This window comes from Panthera onca, chromosome A2 (genome assembly GCF_046562875.1).
Source record: "Panthera onca isolate mPanOnc1 chromosome A2, mPanOnc1 haplotype 2, whole genome shotgun sequence".
In the NCBI taxonomy this organism is placed as follows: Eukaryota; Metazoa; Chordata; class Mammalia; order Carnivora; family Felidae; genus Panthera; species Panthera onca.
The window spans coordinates 46,674,790-46,696,190 of NC_138340.1; the positions used below are offsets into that span (position 1 = coordinate 46,674,790).

The 21,401-nt window shown below is 40.6% G+C and overlaps 1 protein-coding gene across 6 annotated transcripts in view; it reads left to right on the forward strand.

The window, feature by feature from the left end:
• Positions 1 to 21,401, forward strand: part of ITPR1 (inositol 1,4,5-trisphosphate receptor type 1) — a 326,810-nt gene that overhangs the window by 190,291 nt on the left and 115,118 nt on the right. For 4 of the 6 annotated variants that reach the window (XM_078442797.2, XM_078442799.2, XM_081794985.1 and 1 more), the window contains 5 exons: positions 2,622 to 2,742; positions 5,204 to 5,388; positions 9,418 to 9,566; positions 10,559 to 10,670; positions 16,288 to 16,320. In XM_078442797.2, coding sequence (XP_078298923.1) covers positions 2,622 to 2,742; positions 5,204 to 5,388; positions 9,418 to 9,566; positions 10,559 to 10,670; positions 16,288 to 16,320 — 600 coding nt within the window. The remainder of the gene's footprint in view (positions 1 to 2,621; positions 2,743 to 5,203; positions 5,389 to 9,417; positions 9,567 to 10,558; positions 10,671 to 16,287; positions 16,321 to 21,401) is intronic. The other 2 variants (XM_078442803.2, XM_078442804.2) reach the window with 1 other exon arrangement.

A 21,401-nucleotide genomic window follows, 5' to 3' on the forward strand; every position in this document is an offset into this window, starting at 1 on the left:
TTTTGTTTTGTTTTTTTTTATGGCTTTCTAGAGCATGTATTTTCCAAGGAATACTATTTTTGGAGTTCTCATGGCCTATCTTGTTTTGTTTATATGCTGAACAGTATATGCGTCATTTCCCAGCTAGATTTTTACCTCCTTCCTGGCTGCCTTCCTTGTTTGTTTAGTTTTTTCCTTCTTTTCTTTCAACCCAAGCATATGAGGAAGGAAAATGGTGAGCTTGGGTTTGGCCGTGTCACATTTATTTTATTATTTATTTACTAATTGCCAGTGGAATGTCCAGGAGGCAGCTGGGACTATGGGATCTAGGGAGGAAGGATAGAATTTTGGAGGCTTCAGAGCAGGATAAAGCTGGTTTCAAATTCACACTCTTTGCCTTATCAGCTCTGTGAACTTGGCTTGGTCACAGAACCTCTTTTCTTATATTTGAAACAGGGCTATAATGTCAATCCTGTAGGCTATCGTGAGCAAGAGAGAAAATATTTGCGAAACATCTAGCATAATGCCTGGCACAGAGTAGCTGCTTAGTAAATATGATCCTATACTTTCTCTGCTACACCATAAGCTACAGTAAGAAGGACATAGCTATGCCTTATGTGCATAGTTACTTCTGATACTGCTCTGTCCCTTGTAGCTTTTTGTGCTTGGGACCTGGTAGGTGCTGATTCACTGAGTAAGTAAATGAGTCCATGAGACTCAGGAGAGTGGAGTAGTAGAATCCGGATATAAACAGTTGGTAGTTGAATCATGGCCAGGAAAATGAAGCATTTTACTAGAACAGACTGGTCAGAGCACGAGTAATTAAAGATAGCATCTAAAAGAGGCCAGAGGAAGGTCTTCACTTGATCACGCAGGCAGAGTGGGATTCAGGAACAAGAAGGGCTTCAGGATAAGAGAAGGGAGGATTTTACGAAGAGGGTGATGGGCAGCCGTGTTTTTTAGTCCGAGAGTTTGAGTGACTTGATGGCACCAGATTGCCCATTGGAATGGGTCATTAGAAAGCAGCTACACTGGCTAACGTATTCCTCTTTTGTTTATCCAGAGGTGAGACGGGAACAGAGCAAATACCCAATAAATACTGATTAAATTGAATTGAGTCAAAGGATACTTCTTTCTTTGAGTTTGGGTGTTGGGTTCCCATCCCAACTCTAACACATATTCCCAGTGGGGTGGGTGATAATACCACTGCTTACTTCCTATGGTCATATGGTAAGGGTTCCATGAGATATGTAGAAAGCACTCAGCACTTGGCGTGTGGGAAGTGTTCTCCATAAATGGCTTCTCTCATTGGGAACGTTGTGCTCAGGAGCTAAATATCAGGGTTTTGCAGCCAATTTCTCAGGCTCTTTATGATCTTGTCCTCTCTTAGTAATGCAGTTTACTGTCCTGGGTAGCTGGGAGGTGTCGAACAGAAAGTACTTCCTGAAGAAAGCAATAAGATTCTGCTTTGCAGGTGAACTTCGTGGAAAGAGCACAAATTGTCAGCATCAGAGAGCCCTGAGGTTGACTGACTGCTCTGGCACCACTTGTTAGTTCTTTTGGATACTTTCTTTTAACTTTTATGGGCCTCCATTTCTTATTTGTGGCATTAAGGCAGTTCATGTGCTATAGGATTGTTAGTTGAGGCCCCCAATGAGCTTTCACCTGGTATGTGACACTTAATGAGTATAAGTTATCCAAACATTGTTCATAGAAGAGGTTCTGAAATCTTATTAACCTGTTGTGTTGTCATGTAATAGACTTGATTTTCTCCTTAGCACCATGTTTGTTTTTTTTTCCTTCCATCTCAGAAACTTCTCTTCAGTGTTTCACTACTTTTTTTCTTTGCTATATTAGCTCCTGCTGTTTTTTGGAGGGGCTGTGCAAGTCCTCTTCCTACAAACTAAAGTCCAAAGCTACCTGGATCCAGGTAGCAATGGATAGAGACCGAAATTATAACTTTGAAATGCATTCAGAAATCACCATCAAACTGATAAAGTAAATGTTTGAGTTCTTTTATTTTAAAAAGAGCAAAATTTATGCTGTCATAGAATAAATCCTATCATGTAGTTAACTTCCCAGGACTCATCTCTAGTAAATGAATATTTATAAAGTATAATATCAGAATTCTACTCTGTTTATATCATGGAAGACAGTGCTAGAAATAAGTATGCATTCTTGGTGAGATTCACTTAATAGTTTGTTTTTGCTAATCAAAAACAGAGGTTCTACATATAGTGTACAATGTCTGGAAAGAACTTTGGGTTATTCTGCCTCAATCCACTCATTTTATGTATTGGATGAAGTTAAAGCTCAGATGTAAGCTCATTTGCCTCAAGTCAAATAGCCAGTTGGTAACTGGACAGGAATACAAGTTTTCAGACATTGACTCCACTGTTGATTCTTATGGTCAGACTTGAATGGTGTCAAGTTTGTACGTGGTCTTAAAATGCTTCAGATTTTTTTCCTCCTTTGACAAGGCACCTGCTGGAATCCTGCTCATAACTAGTCACGCCTTCCCACTCTTGCAAAGGGTCCGTTACCATTAATTCACAGTTCATTACAATGTCTGTTTCTGATCTGTGTGTCAGTGATCTACAGAAAAGTCATATTGCCTGTCTCTTGGCCTCTCTTCCTTGCAGACTCGCCAGCCTGTCTTTGTGCAACTGCTACAAGGTGTGTTCAGGGTTTACCACTGCAACTGGTTAATGCCGAGCCAAAAAGCCTCTGTGGAGAGCTGTATTCGGGTGCTCTCTGATGTAGGTAAGCTATCAGTGCAGTTGGGAGTAGCATGATGACAATGAATTACCTCACAGCAGTAAAGGCCACTCAGTTTTATTGAGCACTTGTTATAGCTCTTCTAGAGTTCCACACACAGGAAGTTGGCAGAGGTAGAATAGGAATGGAGGTCTTCTTGATAGCTAACCCTTGCCTTCTTTCATCTACCAAGCTGGCATCTCCCAAAGCGAAGAGCCAGTAAGTCCCAAAGAGCGAGAGGCTTTGAAAAATACAGGTGCATGGTTAAATGTTAGGCATCTCTTGGCAGGTCCCAGTGCACACACACTTACTCAAGGCCCTGGGAAGTCTCTCTCAAGAAACTAATTTGTTTACTCCAGTAAGTGTATTCAACCACATGGGAACTTTTTTTCTTGCTAAGTGCACATCCAATCCCAGGGGGACACCCTTTCTCAGAAAAGGTACACTGCTCCCTATTGCCTATCAATTGTCACCTCTCTGGTAGCTCTGAAAATGACTGCTCCCTTCACCCTGACTTTATCAGACTCTGTTACTCAGCCCTACTCCCCTTCATAAATGGGAAGCAAGGGGCTCTCTTCCTGCATACATTTAAGAAGAGGTATCTCTTTACATTCCTGCAGACAGGCAGCACAGAGGCAAGTCGGGTTCTTGGATTATCAAGTAGCTGTCCACCAAATATAAATTGTGTTGATTAGGGTTTCTTGCCTGATTTCAGTCATCCCATCCTGATTTCCTTGATTCTCATATGGTAGGTAATGGTGTCTTTTTACTGTTTATGCGGTACTATCTCACAATAAGAGATGAAGCTTTTGAAAGAGTGTACATTATAGGTTCATGATGTGATATCTTAGATCCAGGGCTCTGAGACTGTATCCCCAAAACCCTGTTCTCTACCCACATAGGATTGTGCATCATGAAGCTCTTTGTTGAAATTTGGGCAGGTTGCTGAGTTGGCTAGCTCAGCACTCATTAGGGAGATGAAATGCTTCAATAGTCTTGGCGGTGATGTGAAAAGACAAAGGGAGTTGATGTCTGCAAAATGGCAGGGCATGAAAGCAGCACAGCACACTCAGCCCAGGAACTCAGACTTCTGTCCCTTGCGGAATACCTTCTCCTGACTGAAATCACACCCAAAATTCACTGTTTTCATTGTTCATCTTCTAAAGGGGTATCTAAGGCACATAGTTTCTAGCTGAGTGTATGCTGTGCATCCTGCTTTTTGATATTAGTCATATTTCCCCCCCATATTTCTTACTTGCTGTATTAAACTGTTCAAAATTTGTTAATTGGCCGATGTTTTCTTGCCCCACATTGTGTTTTGTTTTCTTTTGTTTTTACTGGGACTTAAACCTTTGCTTCTCAGATTTCTTCTTCCAGGGTGCTGGAGTTGTTTTTAGAATTAGATGAAGGTAATACCTTCTTTGCTTCTGGTCTTATGAAGCATTGAAGACATGAAATAGTTGTCTTGTTTTTTGGAGGTTGTTGGATTTTCCATATTGAAAAAAAGGATTGTTAGTTATGTTCCTTTTTAAAAAGTTTAAAGTTTTTATTTTGGAATAATTTTAGATTTATAGGAAGTTGCCAAGATAACACACACAGTTCCCCATGTACCTCTCACCCAGTTTCCCCCACTGTCAACATCTTACATCACCTGGGTATATTTGTCCAAACTATGAAACTGATGTTGGCCCATAGCTATGAACTACACTCCAGATTTGGTACCACTTTTTCCATTAATGTCCTTTATCTGTTCCAGGTTTCAATCTAGGCTACCATGTTGCATTTAGTTGTGGTGCCTCCCCAGTCCCTTCTGGTCTGCGACAGTTTCTCAGACTTTCCTTGTTTTTTTTAACGACATTAATAATCTTGAAGAGTGCTGGTCAGGTGTTCTGTAGAATATCCCCCCTTGTGGACTTGACTGTCATCTGTCTCATGATTAGACTGGAGGTTTTTTTAAGAGGAAAAGAGAACAGTCTAAATAGAAAGGATAGCTTATGTTATTATAAATATTATCTTTTGTTTTATGTTTGGCTTAAATTGGCATTTTGTAGATTGTTGTATAGAACACCACTGAGAGAGAATTTTTGGAAAAATAGTTTCTTGGAAAAATGAATTCCCTGTTGTGATAATTCTTAAAATATGTGAACAACATGAGAGACCTTAAGATGCCATTCATTGAGGAAACCCATTGAGGTCTAACTTTGACCTGCCTGCCTAAACTTTGACCTAAAACATTTCAACATACTTCAGAGCTACTGCCCCCCCCCCCCCCCCGAATTCATATTGAGAAGCCCTGACCTAACAATGTCAAAGTTCATTTGAGTTCCTCAGTGTTGACACAAGCATGCAAGTGACCTATTACAGGCATGGATGAATCTGCCTAAGGGTTGATGGGGGGAGTTAAGTCTGTCTTTAAGGCGTCTCCCATGCAAGTTGGAGGCTCATGAGTCCTGTTTCTTCTGTGTAGCCAAGAGCCGGGCCATCGCTATTCCTGTGGACCTGGACAGCCAAGTCAACAACCTCTTTCTGAAGTCTCACAACATTGTGCAGAAAACTGCCATGAACTGGAGACTGACCGCCCGCAATGCGGCTCGCAGAGACTCTGTTCTGGCGGCTTCCAGAGACTACCGGAATATCATTGAGAGATTGCAGGTAATGTGAGGCCCAGAGAGGAGTGAACCTGAACCTGGCCTGAGGTGGTTCCCCCAAAGCAGTGCTTCCATGAGCCAGAGAAAATCCAAAACGGGCCAGAAAGAGATGTCAGCATGTGAATGGCTAGTCAAGCACAGTAATGTGTGTAGGACCCAGAATGCAAAGCTGCTTGGGAAGAGAAAGTCTTCTGGCAAAGTCATGGTCTTTAAAGGTTTTCGACAGATTTCTTTCTTTGCTTTTTTTTTTTTTTTTTTTTAAGTTTATTTGAGAGAACACAAGTGGGATGGGGCAGAGACAGAGGAGAGAAAGAATCCCAAGCAGGCTCTGCACTGTTAGCGCAGAGCCTGATGTGGGTTTGAACCCACGGAACCAAGAGATCATGACCTGACCTGAATCCAAGAGTCAGACGCTTAACCAACTGAGCCACCCAGGTGGCCCTGTATTGACAGATTTCTTCATGAAGAATGGGGACTGCTCTTTTTAGGAAGGAATAATTAAGTATTACAAAAGGATGCTTAGAATAAGGGCATAAGTGCTCCATTTTTTTTTTTTTTTAATCACTCTGGGATATTTAGCCTCTGGAATCAGCAGGTAAACAAGTATTATAATGTCCAAGAGAAGAGTTTTCTCTCAGAATGAGTCAAAAGAAAATAAAACCATTACTAAATTGTATCTGTATTTTACTTCTTTCTTGCATGTATGAAGAGATCTATCCCTTTGTTAAGTGGAGAGTAGTGAATATTTGGTGCATGTGAAACACTTAAACTTCCATCATAACATTAACATCTTTACTCAAGTGATTCTCTCACAGGTAGTGCATGGGCTATAGTTGGAGAGTCTCAGCCATTTCAAATGAGCCTGCTGGAATGGTTAAAAGCATGAACTCAGGCCAGTGCCTCGGGTCAAATCCTGATTCCACTGCTTATAAATAGTGTATCTTTGGGAAGGTTACCTCATTTCTCTATGCCTCAGTTTCCTCATTTGTAAAATAGCATAATAATAACACCTACCTCAGGGTTAATGTGAGGATCGCGAGCATTGATTACATGTTCCGGTTATCTGTGCCTGCCTAATGAATAACACCAATTTTTTCATTTTCTTAGTCTGTTTAGAGGTTGACTGGGCTCAATAAGGTGTCTGTTGCTCAGGGTTTTGAATGCAGTAATGGTCAGATGGCAGCTGTGGTTGGACTCATCTTGAACTCTTGCACATGTTTGGCAGTAGATGTTGGGACCCCAGCTGGAGTTGTCAACTGAAATACCCACCTGTAGTCTCCCCATGTGGTCTGACCTTTCTCACAACATGGCGGCTGGATTCCAAGATCAGCATCTCTAGAGAGAGACAAATGAAGGCTGTATTGCCTTTATGACATGGTTTCAGGAATCACATAGCATCACGTCTGTCAATTTCCGTTGGTCAAGGCAGTCACAAGTGTCTATTTGAGGTTCCAGGGAAGGGGATATAGATCAGCATTTGATGGGAAGAATGTCAGTGACACGGTGTAAGAAGAACATGTAAGATAAGATATATTGCAGTGGCCATCTTTGGAAAATTGCGTACACATAAACCACATAGAACAGAGCCTGGCACGTAGTGAACGCTTGATCAATGGCAGTGCTATTATGATTATTACTGTTACTGTCACTTCTGTGATGACTGTAATAATGACGATTAGATAAAACATGAATCTCTGTGAGGTTTATGTAGCCCGCCTAAAGATTCATTCATCAGCCCCACTCATGCTAGGCACTGGGATACAATGGTGAGCAAAACCACAAATGATCTTTGCCTAGATTCACAAATGATCTTTGCCTAGATAGATTCTCAAGTTTTGGAAGGGAGGTACGTGAGTCAGCTAATCATACAGGTGAAAGTAAAATGGCAGGAGAGACCATGTTGCAGAGAAGTGAGTAGTGCTACAGAAGGATGATAAGGAACCTAATCGTGTCCACAGCTGGAATGGTGATCCAGGAAGGCATTGCTGGAGGAGTGACATTTGAACTGAGATCAGAGGAATGTGTGACTTGCTTGAAGGAAGAAATAGGAGGGAGGGAAACAGCATGTGAAAAGAACATTATACGGGACAAAAGTGTGGTGCACTCAGAGACCAAAGGAAGGTTAGTGTGGCTGGAGCCCATGAAGCTGGGGGAAAAGGAAGCATTTCTTAGGTCAAGGAAACAATTTTAGCCCCACCGTGACAGACCCAGTTCTTAAAGATAATTTGGTTCCAAATAGAGTGTTTCCTGACTCCACTATGTTTTTAAAGGGGAAGGGTATTATAGATTCAGAATTGTTTGAGTGCATAGTACTTTTTTGTCTGTTCAAACTAAATAAATTATCTACGGCCAAACCAGTTTTTTTGTGCTCTTCTTGAATTTATTATACATATTCTTGAGAAGTAAAATAAAATCTGTATGCCCATGTAATGCTTGGCTAGTGGCTGAAAGGGTCCTCATTATCTAATGATTTATCTAATGAATCCCTGGTAGTTACAAGATTGCCTAGGACAGCCAAAGTTATAATGTAAGAACATTCACCTGTGGACTGCTTATACAATTAATCCCCATTGAGACATCCCCCTCACTTAACACCAGCATCTTTCCCTGCCCATTGCTTTGCCATCCTTGTCTGTTGGTCTCTTCTCGATTGCTCACTGTTAAACATTTGACAATACAATGCAAATCAATTGCAATGTAAAGTTCAAACCTTGCAAAAGATGCAGGATTTTATGAATAGAATGTTGAGAAGCTACTTGAATCCCCTGAAAATGCTATAGACAAAGATTTGCCAGAGTTAGGACCAGTGACTACTGAAGAAGAGAACTTTGGGAAGCTTTCAAACTGTTGGAGAAGCTAGGAGAGTTTTGCAAAAACGACCCTCTTTTTGTCTATGCTGTGAATGTCCATATGATTTAAGGAGTGTTGCAGTATACTCTTAATTTTTCTGGAGAAATTGCCTCCCCCAAGAAGTAATTTGATTCATGCATTCTGTCTGCATCCTAAATATTATTGAGTGATTACAAATTTTGTCAAATATAAAATAAATAATATAAACCTGTTTTAGTTTTTGGGTAAAAGATAAATCAATTCTTTATGACCATTGCCTATGAAATTTACATCTCCAGTTGAGTTGAATGCATTTCAAGTGCCCTTTCCCATGCAAATCTCTTCGGTTAACTAGGCCCTCCTAATACTGTCCAACATGATGTGTTAAGCACCTGCCTTAGCCAGCTTCTAGTTAAGTTCTGAGTTACCGAGCCATCCAGATGACTTTAGCATCTTTTGAAGATAATTTCTCATCTGTTTTCTGCCATTTGCCTTTATATGGTGTTTGTTGTGTTGGTTTTGCTGCTCTTTCAACTTCTCTCTGTTTTCCTCTCCTACAGCTATGTGTTTTGCATTTGAAGACCATCATGCTATCAGGGTACATGTATTTAGCATGTTGATACAGCATGTTCATTCATTTGTGTTCTCATTTTTGTATGACTTTTTATTATATGAATAATTCATGCTCATTGGAAATAATTTGACAATACTTACAAGTACTCATATGTGGGAGAAAATCAGAATCACCTGCAATCCCACCACCCAGAGAAAACTAGGAGTGATGTTTTGATGATATTTGGTATATATCCTTTGATGTTGATATTTTCTATACAAAATCAGATCATATAGTCCATCCTATTGTTTAACCATTTTTTTACACTCATTGTAGACATTTTTCCATGTGGTTGAATGTACTTTTGTGCATTATATTTTAAAATATGTGGAATGATCCCTTGAGTAGCTTAAAGATCATCTAAAAAGAAGGGCTGGTGGGGCTATTCTTCCCTTGTTTTCTGCATCAGGGGTTAATGCTTCGGATACCTCTGGGGCAGCGTTTAATAATTTGAGATAAATACCAGACGTTACTAAAGGTACTCTAACCTAGCCTGGCTTGTGGTCATTTTTGAGGTCAGATATGAATGTTCTCACTCTCCTGTAGTCAGCCTGGCCTGAGCTGCTCACCAAAGCTGTCCATCTGTTCCAGGACATTGTCTCCGCCCTGGAGGACCGTCTGAGGCCCCTGGTCCAGGCAGAGTTATCTGTGCTCGTGGATGTGCTCCACCGACCTGAGCTACTTTTCCCAGAGAACACAGATGCCAGAAGAAAGTGCGAAAGCGGTGGCTTCATTTGCAAGTAAGCAGCCTCGTGCTCTGGGGTGGTCCGGGGCAGAGCACTGCTGACCAGATGAAGCACTTGCTCGTGAAGAAGCAGACGCTCGCCTTTTCACTTTGATGCATACAAGGTCATGTGTTAGAGTCCTGTGCTGACCTTTCCAAAGTAAGTTTGTAGGTTTGGTTGTTCTTCCCGACACTTGTTTTGGTGAGTTTCTCCTTTTCCCTGCATACCCCATCATTTTTCTTCCACTCCACAAGAACTGACAGAGTGCCCACCATGGGCTGCAGTACAGATGCAGAAAAGTCGTGAGCCTGCTGCCCTCAAAAAGCTCAGATCTCCCAGGACCCCACAAAGGAGTTAGTTAAGCAACTAACACCTTTGTAGTTGCTTAGGTTTTGCATTGGTGCATTACCTAAACAACAGGTTCCATGACCAAAAATCTTCATCTGATTTTTACCACTAAGTTTAGTTGGTTGTTTAACTTGAGAGTCGGCTGTGCCTCTGAGTTTCGTACTTTTCTGGGATGCTCAAGGGACAAGACTGTGGGTAAAGGAACGGTGTTTTTTCGCCTTCACGATCATCTTCATGAGGTTTTTTTATACTTTATATTTTAACAGTGCTATGGGCACTCCTCAGTGGATAAAGTGTATAAACTAACTTGTTAGTGTATAAACTAACAAGTTTGAGTGGACTTCTGTCCTGTTTCTTCTCTTCCTATAATCTTTCTATCACGTGTGGTAGACTCCTGCCCTCTGAGCCCTTTTGCGGTTACTGACCAGCAGGTGTCGCCATTGAGACGCTGTTGAGACACTAACTGGCTGTTCTCACAACAGTGAATGGCCAAGCATGTTTAACCTGGGAGTCCTTGGTAAATATTTGTTCATTTACTGCCTAGTTACAATAAGTTTCTTGTGAAGTTTGTTTATTTATTTATTTATTTATTTACTTACTTACTTATTTAAATATGCTTTCAAGGACCTAATGCATTGTTTTCCTCCTACCACGTTCAGGTTAATAAAGCATACTAAACAGCTGCTAGAGGAGAATGAAGAGAAACTCTGCATTAAGGTCCTGCAGACTCTCAGAGAAATGATGACCAAAGATAGAGGCTATGGAGAAAAGGTACTGAATGTTATTTTCTTGTTAAAACAGGGTATTTCTAATGAAGTTGACATGGGGTTGTGGGTTAGAAATACACCGTAGTTCAGGCATTGACTGAGGGGTTAACTTCTTTCTTTTTTAAAGCTAATTATCTTGTCACTAAGAGTAGCTACATCATATTCCTTCTCTTTTAAAAGGCACATATACTTAGCTGTTGTATAGACTGCTTGCTACATAATGAATCTAATGTCGGGGAAATAGTAATAAGACTTTTCATCTACATTCCCAGCGGGAATGCAGACACCTCTTGTGTATCCCAGCGTGCATTCCTGAGTTTTGGATCCAGCTAAGCATACCTGTGGGTTTACTTCTTTCTGGGGAGATGTTGCACAATCCCTGCAGTGTACTAAGAAACTCCCTCCAGTTCTAACTGGAATTAAGGCAGGCAAACACACCATTTCTAGCTGAGATTGGGAAATGGGCAGTCCCTGCGACAGGATACTTCTTGGCATCGGCAGTGAGTAAGGATGTGTAGAGACCCTCACAGTTTCAATTTTGGTCCAATACGTGGGGAAAAAACAACAATCTCATTGTCCCTCACCCTTTGCCCCCCTACTAAAAAAAATCTGGGCCTCAGTTTAAAATCTCACCAGTTTTCATTTGAAGGTAATAGGTCACTAATTATCTTCAAGCCACTTAAGCAGCTTTTTCTGAATTGGTAAATCGACTGATGTCATTGATTTGTCAAAAAACCCAGTAACTCATTGATTAATCTCTGTGAAGAAGCCTTAATAATTAAATCACAGCCTTCTTTTTGAAAGTGGATAGTTACAACTGTATTATTCCAAGTATAGAGGCCTGCAGGGATCCTGATTTCTAACCTAAGCAATATCGAACATAAATATTAGAGCAATTTCACATATGAAAATCTTTGGATAAGAAACATAAAACAGCAAAGTACACAAGCCCTTTAGCAGTATATATTTCTTCACTGTCTCCAGATTACTTGGCTTTTAAATGTCACTCTAAGTTTTAAAAATACATAAATTAAAAGGTGAATGAATGTTGACTAATTAGGAAATAAGTATCTATAACTCAGGAATTTGATGGTGGAAACCTGCTAGAAAAGAGTTTATAAATACAAATGATAGACATGAAGAAACATTGTACAGATGAGAAATGATGAGATGTCCTGTTCATACACACACCTGTATAGGCACCTACGTAGGTCTTGCACTAAAAAAAGAAAAAGAAGAATAGGAAGGAGCTAACAGCAGAGAATACCAGACAAACAAACGACCTTTTTTTTTCACGAGATCTTTATTTTTCTTTGAGTGAGCTTTAAGAAATTTTTAAAAATATAATTCCAGTTACAGAAATTCACTCTTCATAATAAGATAGAATCCACCAAAAGGGCCATAACCAGTTATGAATATATTTGTAGCTTTGGGGGCATAAAACTTGATTTTCAAAGGTTGAGACCAGTTTTCTCTCCTTTAGAGTATCTGTTCATCTCTGTGACTGAGATTTTTATAGTAAACTTGGTGTCTCTACTCCCACAAATGTTACAAGTTGTGATTATATTTCCGTTTCTCTGAAGTTTTCTTTTTTATACCATAGAAAGTAGAAAATCTAGGAGTCGAATCTGTTGCTTGGCAGCCAAGTACGTCAGGGTCTTTGGGCTGTGTGGAAGGTATGCTTCCCCACTGGCTTTCCCTGCCTGTTGGTGCTAACTGGGAGAACATCATTACAGACCACGGGAGATACTGGATCTGAGATGTTGTAAAATTGTCTGTTATAAAGCTCATGGAAAATGTTAAAGCCTGGGGATTTAAGAGGGCAGTAGGTGGAGGTTGTTAGGAAAAAGTGAATAGTTGAGAAGAGCTTCTTAGACCCTGGCTCACATTCTTTTTTCAGCTGGTGAAGAAATTAGCCACACCCAGGCAGAGAGGCTTAAAGGAAAGATGGCATGTCTTTCCAGTCTGGTTGGGGGCTGTCATCCCCCTTTATGAAAGTGAAAATACTGCAGGCAAATGTGGGAAATGCCATGCAACCAAGGAAGACATTCCAGAAACCCATGGTAGTCAACAGTTTCAATGCCTATAGTACATACTTAGAATGCTTCTGGCCCTATGCCTGTGGGAAAATGCTTCTTAACCCTTCACATTAATGGAACTAAAAAGAGTGGGGGGAGGACGTTAAACTATTTCTGTTTCTTCCGATCCAATAGTGAGTATTAAATTTGTCCTATTTTATTAAGGCTGTTGAAAATGGTTTTGATGTTTTGCTGGCTGTCCCTATTTGAGTAAAGATGCATGACGTAGGGGCAGGCCAGCTCTTTCAAGGGTGGAAGGAACCCAGAGCCAAAGAACTAACCTTTCTCAGGCAAACCAGTTGGCTTTAGTTGATAAAATAAATGAGGTGTTCTTTGGACTGGATGCTCAGGGCACAAGGGCAAGTGTGAAGTCATTTCCGTCTTCCTGGCCCAGTTTTCCTATTAGTTGTCTCTTAAGTGGAATTTGTCCCATGACTACTACCCTTCTGGGATGTGCAGAATTGTTCTGCCTCTCTGCCTTGTTCTGAGTCTTCATGGCCATAGTCTGATCTGGCATTGCTTTGTCCAGCCCTCCGTCCACACACAAGGAGGCCATAGCAGAGAGCTGAAGTGACCTCCCAAGGTCACATGGCTAATGTGTGACAGGATCAAGACTGAAAGCCAGGGTCTTGAATCCCTGTCCTTTCCTCCCACCCCCAACCTGGTTTCCACCATGTTTGTGGGCCAAGTTTTCTTCTAAGCCATAATCCTTAAAGATCATGAGAAATAGATGCCTTTATTCATCTCTACATTTTCTTTTTTATTTTTCAAAAACATTTTTTAAATGTTTATTGTTGAGACAGAGACTGAGCACGAGTAGGGGAGGGGCAGAGAAAGAGGGAGGCAACAGAATCTGAAACAGGCTTCAGGCTCTGAGCCATCAGCACAGAGTCCCACGTGGGGCTTGAACCCATGAACCATGAGATCATGACCTGAGCCGAAGTCGGACGCTTAACTGACTAAGCCACCAAGGTGCCCTCATCTCTACATTTTCATTCAACATTTAGGATTATCAAGGTCACAGATAAAAATGAAAGATGAGATCATGATTATTCTGTTAAAAAACGTTGAAACATTGGTGTGCTTATATGGATCTACTTGTCTGAAAAGAAAGCCATTGAGTACTGCCACCCATATATTACTGGATACGCTAAAACATAACAGAATCACTGTAACACCAACTTAAATTTTTTTAATGCCATATGTACCCATTAGTGTCCTAAAGTATGTCTTAAATAAAAATAACATTCTTTGACTTCTTATGTGCCAGCCACTATACTAAGCATCTCTTACCATTTGTCAGATCAGCCTCAGGAATATCATTATCGTTATTAACTATTCTTGGGGGAGAAAACTTAGGCTCAGAAAGTTTCAGAAACTTGCCTAGGGTCACACAGCTAATAATGGAGGAACCAGGAATTCAAACTGAGGCAAACACCGTGACTTCAGAGTCCCCGCTCTTCTCCGCTGTATCATTTGTGATTGACACCATTTGAAGTTCTCCCACAAGTTTAAGTTTCAATTATGTTACATCATTATGTAAGTGACCTGAGGCAGTGACCCTGACTTTGCTGCATGTAGCAGGACTTAAATATCTAATCTTCAGCTCAGTTCTGACTTCTCACCTATTGAAAACAGTCTTCACTTGATGCCATCTTGCTTTACAAATTATGATTGTCTCAGAGTCATCCAAAACCTGTGGTTTGGCTTAGGTCCCAAAAGAAAGCATCCATTCGGTGAGTAGTCAGTGGTCAGTCCTCTTGTCTTGGTCAGCTCACTGAGAAGTGCCTGTCCAAGAATTATCACGTATGATGCTAAGCTCAGGACTGCTAGAAGATTGTCAAAAGATTTAATCATGATCATTTAGGAATAAAAAAAAAATCATCTTTATTATGTCTCTAAAATGCTAAGGACCAGCAATGAGTATTTGTCTCATAGAGTGGTAAATATAAAATACATATCAAAAATGATAACCAAAATAATGTTGGAGTATGTTTTTGTATGGTGCCTACAATGACTTGCTATCCTGTGTATTCAAAATTAATAAACTTTAAAATCATATCAAGACTTTACCACCACTCTTTGTATGCAATGCCTACTGAATTCTGCTTTTAATCCACAAATTAAACAATGTCTTTATTTTAAAAAACAACAAAAAACTTCCCATGGCTAAACATCTCTAAAATTTAATCTGAATCTCTCTTTAACTCAAAGAACATCTAAAAGCCCCCTAGACCCATATGCCCCTAGAACATATGTTGTATGTTACATACTGGCTCCTCTGTAGTCTACTGTAGGTTCAAAGAGCTTGAAAAGAAATTCAGAGGCCAAGAATTAATTTGAAAGGATATCTCAGAATTTATTTAAAATCTGTTTTCTTGAGGTGCCTGTGTGGCTCAAAGGGTTAAACGTCCGACTCTTGATTTTGGCTCAGGTCATGATCTCAGTTTGTGAGATTGAGCCCCAAGTTGGTCTCTGTGCTGACAACACGGAACCTGCTTGGGATTCTCTCTTCCCTCCCTCCGTCTCTCCCTCTCTCCTCACTGTCCTCACTCTCTCAAAATCAATAAGTAAACATTTAAAAAAATTTTTGTCTTCTGATAGTAGTAGCTCTTTTACTACCAGAGAGTTTTTGACCTCAAGTAATGTCAGGGTTTTCATTTCATATTAATTGGCAGAACCTGTTAATTTACTAATGCTTCTTTTGTCTAGGTGAATAAAGTATTTCAGGATTTCTAATAGGAACTTAAATTTGCAAATGTATTATTAGTGAACCATAATATAAATAACTCGAGGGTCATCTCCCCCCTTAAGCACAATTGTGATTAATGCTCTAGTTGTTTTCTTTTTCTTGAACCTGATGCTAATAAGTCACTTACTTATTAACTAATATCACTTGCGTTGGCTCTAATCATCTTTGGGGGAAAACATTTCTTTTTTAATAATAGTAACCAGGATATGGGGCTTCTAGTCTTAGGATATGTCGGCTGGCCTGCCCCTACGTCATTTCATATTTGCTGAAATTGAACCTGGTTCTGATTTAGCCCAAATGCAGTTTAGGCCTCAGATCCCCCCTGAATGGTAAAATGAATGGAAAGAATGAATTTTCTCCTTAGCTGAGTTGGTCACCTGTAGTCTTTGGCTCTCCTCTTTCCCATCCTCTTCTGAAAGATTGTGGTTCTTGATTGGGCAGTTTGCCCTTGCTCCCAGCTCAGTGCAAGTTTTCACCTGTGCAGGGGAGAGGGAAGGTGCGCCTCTGAGCTCTTAGTTAAGTGACCTGCCAGGTTTGCTCCCTGGCATGTGAACACGGTGGGGCAGCATCCTGCCCGTCTGTTCCTGAGCGGTGGGGTTGAGAGCAGATGTCACTGTGAGCTGTGGTCGTTAGTGCCCCCGGTGCCTGCACCCCTTCGGAGGGTCACCATGTAACAGTGCTCCACCGTGGGGAACTCAGCGCTAAGAACACGCTGACGAAGTTTCTAATGCTTCGCTTGCTCTTGTTTCCTAACGTTTCCTTCTTTTTCTCCCCCTTTTTTTCTTTTCCAGCTAATTTCCATTGATGAATTGGATAATGCTGAGGTCCTAATTTCATTTTTTTTTTTAAATGTCCCATGGTGATGTTTCCATGACATCCTTCCAGTGAACACTGTGGTCTGTTCCTTAGTCTTTGCAGTGTCTAGTATCTGACTTTTGTGTAGTGTGCCTTCTGGGCGTGAGTTGAGTCCTTTGTGTCTGTGTTAGCATTTCCCATGAGTTTGTTTGCCATTTGTCCTTGGAGATCCCATCTGAGTCTAGATAAAGATTTTCTAAACTGTGATAAGATTTCCGTCATTCACTGTTTAGAATCTCAACCGAATTTGTGGTTGATGCTGGTTATTAACCTATTCCTAAACTCAGTGTTGATATTCATAAAGAGCTTTTCTATCTGCACATAAAGCACCAATACAAAAAGAAATAACTGCATTCATATAGTTTGAAAGTAGTAAAAGGAGAAAAAAAACAACACTATTTTCTTGGTCCCCATGTTGGAAGGTATTGAGTGTGAGGGGGTCCTAAAAATTTTTGCCAAAGTGCATTGTGAATTCCAAAATACACATTGAGACTTTCCAGCTACAGACTTGAAATGGGATTAGGAATGTATTATTACCACGGCTTTACATCTTGGAAAAATACCTAAAGGTCAAGAAATATAATTGTCATCTGATGGTTTCTATACTTAAGTATCAAATTAGTTTTACTTACCCAGAATTATCCTGGGGACCAATGAGTAGTCATTTTGTTTGGGATTTGGGGATCTCTGAAATATTTTTTGTTTGGTGAATATTTTCAGCATTTCCTGCAGTATATTTAGGTTGCAATAAACATTTGGTAAATGGTACTAGATGTATTAATTTGGGGAATTAAAGTATATAAATGAAAGAGTTTAATTACTTGGCAAATTGAGCGCCCTGGAAAATAATTGTATTAGACTTTTAAAAATCACTTACCTGGCCTACTTTTTTAGATACCTATTATTTCTTTTGACAGGCTAATTAACTCCTTATTTTTGGGTAGGATAGAGCTACCAGATAGAATATGTTGTCTATTCTAATATCCACTACCATCGTTTCAAAAATATTAAGACATGTTTCAGATGTATGTAGGGAGAGTTTGAATTATAGACTTAAAGCAAGTGATGATGAATTTCACTGTGTTCCTGCAGGAATGGAGCTCAGAGAGGTTAAGTGACTGGACTTAGCTCGCACAGCCAGATAGGCTAAATGGAGGCTAGCACACTGCCGCCTCAGCTCCTCACCTGGTGTATTTGCTGCTCTGCCACAGTAAACTCTGTAAGCAGAGACTTTTCCTTATATTAATCCCACATGAACCCAGGAGGAGGCCATACCCTCTAGGATGAATAGAAGGGGAGAAAAACAAAAGGCTGTGTGGTGGGTTAATTAATAACTTTACCCATAGATATTTTTGCCATTTCCTGTCTGGTTTATTCTCTTCCTGGTGTGTCCCTGAAAAATACCTAATGCCGACTTAGCATGTCAGCACCTTTTGTTACTCGTCTTTCTACCTGGTATTATAAATGCCTCACTGATTTGAACTCTTACTCTTAAATACTGAAGTTGTATTTCTACTTGCTTAAGTACAAATGAAGTCAGAAAAGAAGATCTTCCTTCACCGGAGTCTGCAATGTTATTAATATACTGTTTTGCACCATAGTAATCATTTGATGTGTTTGCTTGCTCAAGATAGGACTTGGGTATCCTGGCTGGGAGTTTATTGCTTGCTTATGGAAAGATTCCACAGTTGGAGCAGGTGTGTTTATAATTATACTCTAGGAAATAGAATACTGTCTGTTTATAAAAGAAGAATGTTCTGGCAGCCGCTTGGATTCTTTGAAAATTCCCTGAGGAAGCAACTGTGGATCCCCTCTTCGTTGTTACCCCTGGCAACCGTCAGAGCCCTGGGACACCAACACTCTGTCCCCAGTCCCTCAGGCTGTTGGATCTGGTCCTCTAAGCAGAGATGTCTGATTGGCCTTTATCATCAATGGCTGTTCTGGAAACCACCACTGCTCCTGCAGCTTCTACTCTACCGGGCCTTTTGTCAGTGTGTGCTGGTGGAAGCCTGCAGCACACAGCTGGAGTTCTACAGAAGCTTAATGAGAGAGTTCATGCTGGCCCAGGATACAGACAAGGCATCACACCTAACTTGGAAACCACTGTTCCATTCTAAACATGGTGGGGAATTGCCCCCGGAATAGTGTAAGGCATATGTGGTAATCTCATGATACCCTGACTGGGGAAGGGCCACTGCCCTTTGATGATAGAGGCCACTTGGGCATCTCAAAGAAGATGTGCTATGAACGACTCGTAAAAACAAAAAAGAAAAAACAAAAAACAAAAAAAACCAACACAGCGCCTCTGTGTCTCTGTCAGTGCTCTGAGAAAACAGGGTGAAATGAGGTCAGAGTCATGGAGTCCCTGCAAGGAAAGGGCATGGTATGGGGCCTTCCCAGCTGTCTTGTGGAACAAAATTTCATTTGAAACTAAGAAAAGAGAAGGTTTCTTCCTTCCTTTTCTTTTCTCATTCCTTTTTTCTTTCTTTCCCTTTTCTTTCTTTCTTTTCTTTCTTTTTTACTTTCTTTCTTTCTTTCTGGCAAATAAACAGGCACAGTCTTCATCCCCCTGATTTTACCTTTTCCTTGGGGTGTTGGTTGAAGGGTATAGATTGGGTGAAGGAGAAAAGGAAACACCATACTTGGGTTCCTTCAGCTCACTCAAAGTTTATAGTTTGATGAATTGTTATATATGTATACACACACTTCAAGGTAGTAGAGATTTCCATCACCCTCAGAAAGTTCTCTTGTCTACCCATTCTTGGCTTTCAATGGACACTAATGATGCCAACAACACTGAGTTATATGAGTAACATTTGAGTGCCCGTTACATTCCAGGCACAGTGCAAGGGGATATGAATATGGTGATGCCCTCACATAAGCACAGCGTCTGCCCTTCTGAAGTACACAGTCCTGTGGGGGAGACGGGCAGTGGTTAAAATTAATGTTCAGTGACAACTGTCAACTATGAGAATTGCTAGCATGAAGAAGTACACGGACTCATGAGAACATAGAGTTTGGGAAACGTCTACCTGAGCAGGGAGGTCTTGTAAGAGCTTAGGTCAGGTAGCAACAAGTGGGTAGCACCAGCAGGTGATCGTGTAAGTCACCTTTCTAAAGTGTAAAGTGCTGTGCTAACTGACCAGATGATTGCGATCAAATACTCCAACTTGAGGTGGAGGCGTGGGCAGAACAGTAATCCACCTCATTTTCGCGTATGTGTCTATGAAAGGAAACAGTGTTTTTAGATAAGTATGTGCTATAGCTCAGTGGAACATGCTGCGTTTCTTCGTATTCAAGATGTGATCCCCATGTAATCACTGTCACTTGGACCCATGGAATCTGCAGAGCCACCTGTGCCAGCTTGGGCTTCCTGCATCACAACAGAAGAGCTAGAGTGGCATGCCCACTTGTTCAGGGTGGCTGCAGCCCGCTAACGTCAGCCCTCAGCTTACCCCACTTTGAGCTGCTTCTGCAAGCAAAGGATGCCACCAACGGAGAATTTTGTAAGATTCACTTGGGGTGGGGGGGGGGGTGGGGGAGAAGAGAAGAGAAACACAAGAATTATTAAATTTCACCTTCAGGGGGCGTTCTCATGACGTCCAACCCAGGGTGGAGGTGTCCTACTTTTTTACATTGCTGTGAACTGCTGGGTTGGGCACCTGCCAACATTCAGGCGGCAGTTACATAAGAGCTTCTTTTTTTCCTGGAATTTAGGCTCACTGCTGATGTGTGACCTTCAGCAGCAATTGCCAATAAATGCACTGGGGCTGTTTACTGTTAGACACTAGCAACCATAGAACAAGCAAGCTCAATTCAGAGCATACAGAAGCTGTTGCAGAAATCTCTGGATGATTTGAGGTTTTTTAGTGTTTTTTTTTTTTTTTTGGTAGTTTTTTTTTTTTTTTTTAATATCGTGAGATTATTCCACAATGACTGGAATTGTATAATTAAATCAGATGTGTTTTTTAAAAATGAATTTATCTGAGTTCCGATGAACGTGTTCTGTAAAGTAAAGGTGAAACTGTCATTGGGACTAAATGATTTTTACTTCTTTGTTTCTAAAAACAAATACCATTAATAAAGGGCATTGTGTTAGCAAGTGTGATGGTTTTAAATTGTTCTGGTAAAATGCTTAGGTAACCTATGTCAGCTCAATTTTCTTTAAAGCTTTCTGGTCTCTTAAGGTGGGTTTGCATAGGCTCATGAAGGACAGGTTCCTGCAAACATATTTGCAAGCCTGTTCACTGTTGGCTGCTTGGTTGGTTTCCCCCTTTGAGGTTTTGAGTGGGTGAAGAGGAACCAGAGGCTGATTCAGGGGTACTGGAGTTCATACATTCCCTTTGGTGTGCTGATAATGAGGATCATAATACGCTTATATTTCTTAAACTGTATTCAGTTTCTACTAGGGATGGTCCATGGAAAAAGACTTCATCTTTCAAAGGAAAATTCTAGAAACCTATGGTTAATAGGATGATTTATGTTGATGGCAGCGGAAAACAAAAGGTTTTGTTTTGTTTTTTTTTACAAGGCTGTGGTCTCTGCTAGTCTGTTGGAGGCATACATGAAATGTATGTATGTATGTGAACGGATAGTCTTGTACATACACCGGAAATAGGTGTATAGTCTAGGAAGACTAAGAGCTGGTTTTTTTTGTTTTTTTTTAAGATGAGAAGGTATGATTTCCTTCATTTATAGTAGAACTTCATCCTTTTATAAAGTGCTAGGTACGTCGCATATTGAAAGTGAGCATGCCAGTGTCTTAGAAGCACATAGGTAGTTACCACTCAAGGACCATAGTTGTGATGCCTTGATTTGTGGCCTCATCCAAGGACACTTGGGATTCAGTGACTTGAGATTGATTTTGAATTTGTCTTTCAAAGCCAATCATTTAAAATCTATTTTAGTTTAAATTCGTTTAAATTTTGCTGACCTTGTCTAAAAGCAACGGGAAGACTTAAGATGAGAGAAATAAGAATAGGCAGTAGGGCGCAGTAGTGGGTTTCCAAGTTCAAAACCACACAGCATCAGACTGTTGTGCATCATCTGC